A 2,344-nucleotide genomic window follows, 5' to 3' on the forward strand; every position below is an offset into this window, starting at 1 on the left:
AAAATACCAGAGAATATATAAAATACCAGAGAATATATAAAATACCAACAGTTACGTTCTAAACAGGTGCACGCAGAAACAGTAAAGAGTTTATTTTGGTGCAGGATTAATTTTATTGTGTAGAAAGGGGGAGGAGTTGAAAAGTTTGAAGGACTTCCTGTTGCTCTGTGGAGCACCTGGTGGTCTCAGTCTGACTGAAGGTGCTGCAGGAAGAGTCCAGGGTGTCATGCAGGGGGGGTGACCTGTTGTTCTGGATCTGAAGCAGGTTCCTCAGCATGCTCTGCTCAGACACTTCTGTCAGAGACTTCAGCTCCACTCCCAGAACTGAACCAGTTCTCTTCATGGGTTTATCAAGTCTGTTGGCCTCAGATTTCTTCACCCTGCTGCTCCAGCACACCACAGCAGAAGAAGACGCTGGCGACCACCGAGTGGTAAAACATCTGCAGCATGGTCCTGCAGATGTTGAAGGACCCGAGTCTCCTCAGAAGAAAAAGGTGAATCTTCTTCTTGCAGAGGTGTTGGTGTTAGCTGTCCAGTCCAGTTTATTGTCTAGTTGGACCTCCAGGTACTTGTATCAGTCCACAGTGTCCACCTTAGTACCCTTGATGTTGATGGGGTTGGGGGGGCTGATCTTCTTCCTGTAGTCCACCTGCAGCTCTTTAGGTTTTCCAGCGTTGAGTTGCAGTTCATCTTGTGTTCATCTTCCTGGTCACCAGTGGTGCAGCCCACAATGGCAGATCATCCAGAACTTCTGCAGATGCAGGATTGTGAGTTGGACCTGAAGTCCAAGATGATTCTTGTAAAATTCCTCATTTTATAATTTCAAAACAAACTGTAAAATCACACTTATTGATTGGACAAACATTTTCAACGAGTCAGCAAAAACGACGTGTTGAAATGTTTTTGCACACTGCCGTTTACAAAATGAAGAAAAGAAATGAGAAGAAAAGGAAACTGAAGAAGCTGCTGTGGCACGAATCTGCCCGAGCAGCATTCAGGGATTTTCTGCTCAACAGAACTGGAAGTGTCCGTTCACAACTCAGTGAACTTCAGCTGCAGTTACTGGCAGATTTTAAACAAACCGACAGGAATAAAATAAAAATATCTAAACTCTGCTTTTGCTTTAATTACACGTGTGCAAGCACCGAAACACAAGAGACTCATAAAGAAACGGACTTTTCTCTCTTGAAATGTAGAATAATGACCTCTTAAAGAACGGTCGGTGTTTTTATTTATAAAGGTTTACATGGTCAAAGCTGAATCACTTTTCCACGACTTTACCTGAAGTAAAAACTTTTGGGACACATAATACAACATATTTTCTGGCTCGTTGGCTCATTTCCAAACTTTATTGTTATTTTCTTCATCGTCATCCTGCTTCATCTGCCTGGAACTGTGCAGGTCGAAACAACAATCAGCTCTGGATCCTTTCTGAGCAGCAGGAACTAAGAGAGCGGTTTATATAAAGATTTTTAGTTTCCAGTCCCTGCCCCTCGTACAGTGTCTGCTGGATATGGGCACCAGTGACCCCCGCAACATGGAAAGGAAGAGCTGGGTAAAAGATAATGGATGGATGCATGGATGTTACTACGTTCATGAATATTTATTCTTGTTTTGAAAATTATATTTGCATAGTTTTTAACATCATTTTCCAGCATTCATGGAAGTAAATGATGAGAAGTGTTGAGTGCAAATATACATAATCTACCCCCCCGACTCAGGCAGGAGCGTTATCAGTCTGATTTCTCATTTAGTTGAAATATGATTTCAGAATATCTACAACAAGACAATTTATTCAGTCAGGACCCAGTTAGTGTGACAGGAACAGCCATCATGTCCCATAAGGACATCATTTCAGGGACTTCTCGTTTACACAGCAGAGGCGTGCACGCTCATGCACACACTCATAGTGCACGATCCTTGTTGTGCATGTTGCACTGATCTCCACCGGTCCTTTGATCTGAACGTTTGACTTTTGAAGGACTGCTGCGTTCTTTGCAGCCTCGGGCTACGTTTGGTTTCTATTATTCACAGGTGAATCCAGCAAAGCCCCAGAGGAAGGAGCGGAGAAAACAAGTGCATGTGCGTGTGCACCTCCTCACGACGCAGAGAAGGAGGTTCACGCTTGGCTTTGGTTTCTTTTACGTTGACGTGCAGTCAACGCTGTTTGACTAAATGTCATCATCAGACTGTTGTCGTGTTTGTTGGTAAGATTTACTCTGTTGTCGTGTCAGACATTTTCAGTAAACTTAAAAACACTTAGGTTTACTTTCATTTGTTGTTCAGTTCCAGTCCAGAAAAACACTCATCTCAAAAACTACAAACATTCACTCTTCAAATCCTT

General features: G+C 42.8%; 1 protein-coding gene across 1 annotated transcript in view; it reads right to left on the reverse strand.

Annotated features, from left to right (window-relative positions):
- Positions 1-343, reverse strand: part of neil3 (nei-like DNA glycosylase 3) — a 23,092-nt gene extending 22,749 nt beyond the window's left edge. The window contains exon 1 of the mRNA XM_037675469.1: positions 177-343. Within this exon, the coding sequence (XP_037531397.1) occupies positions 177-343 (167 nt within the window). The remainder of the gene's footprint in view (positions 1-176) is intronic.
- Positions 344-2,344: the final 2,001 nt, after the last annotated feature.

The sequence above is a fragment of the Nematolebias whitei genome, chromosome 4, assembly GCF_014905685.2.
Source record: "Nematolebias whitei isolate Nwh7 chromosome 4, NemWhi1, whole genome shotgun sequence".
NCBI lineage: Eukaryota > Metazoa > Chordata > Actinopteri > Cyprinodontiformes > Rivulidae > Nematolebias > Nematolebias whitei.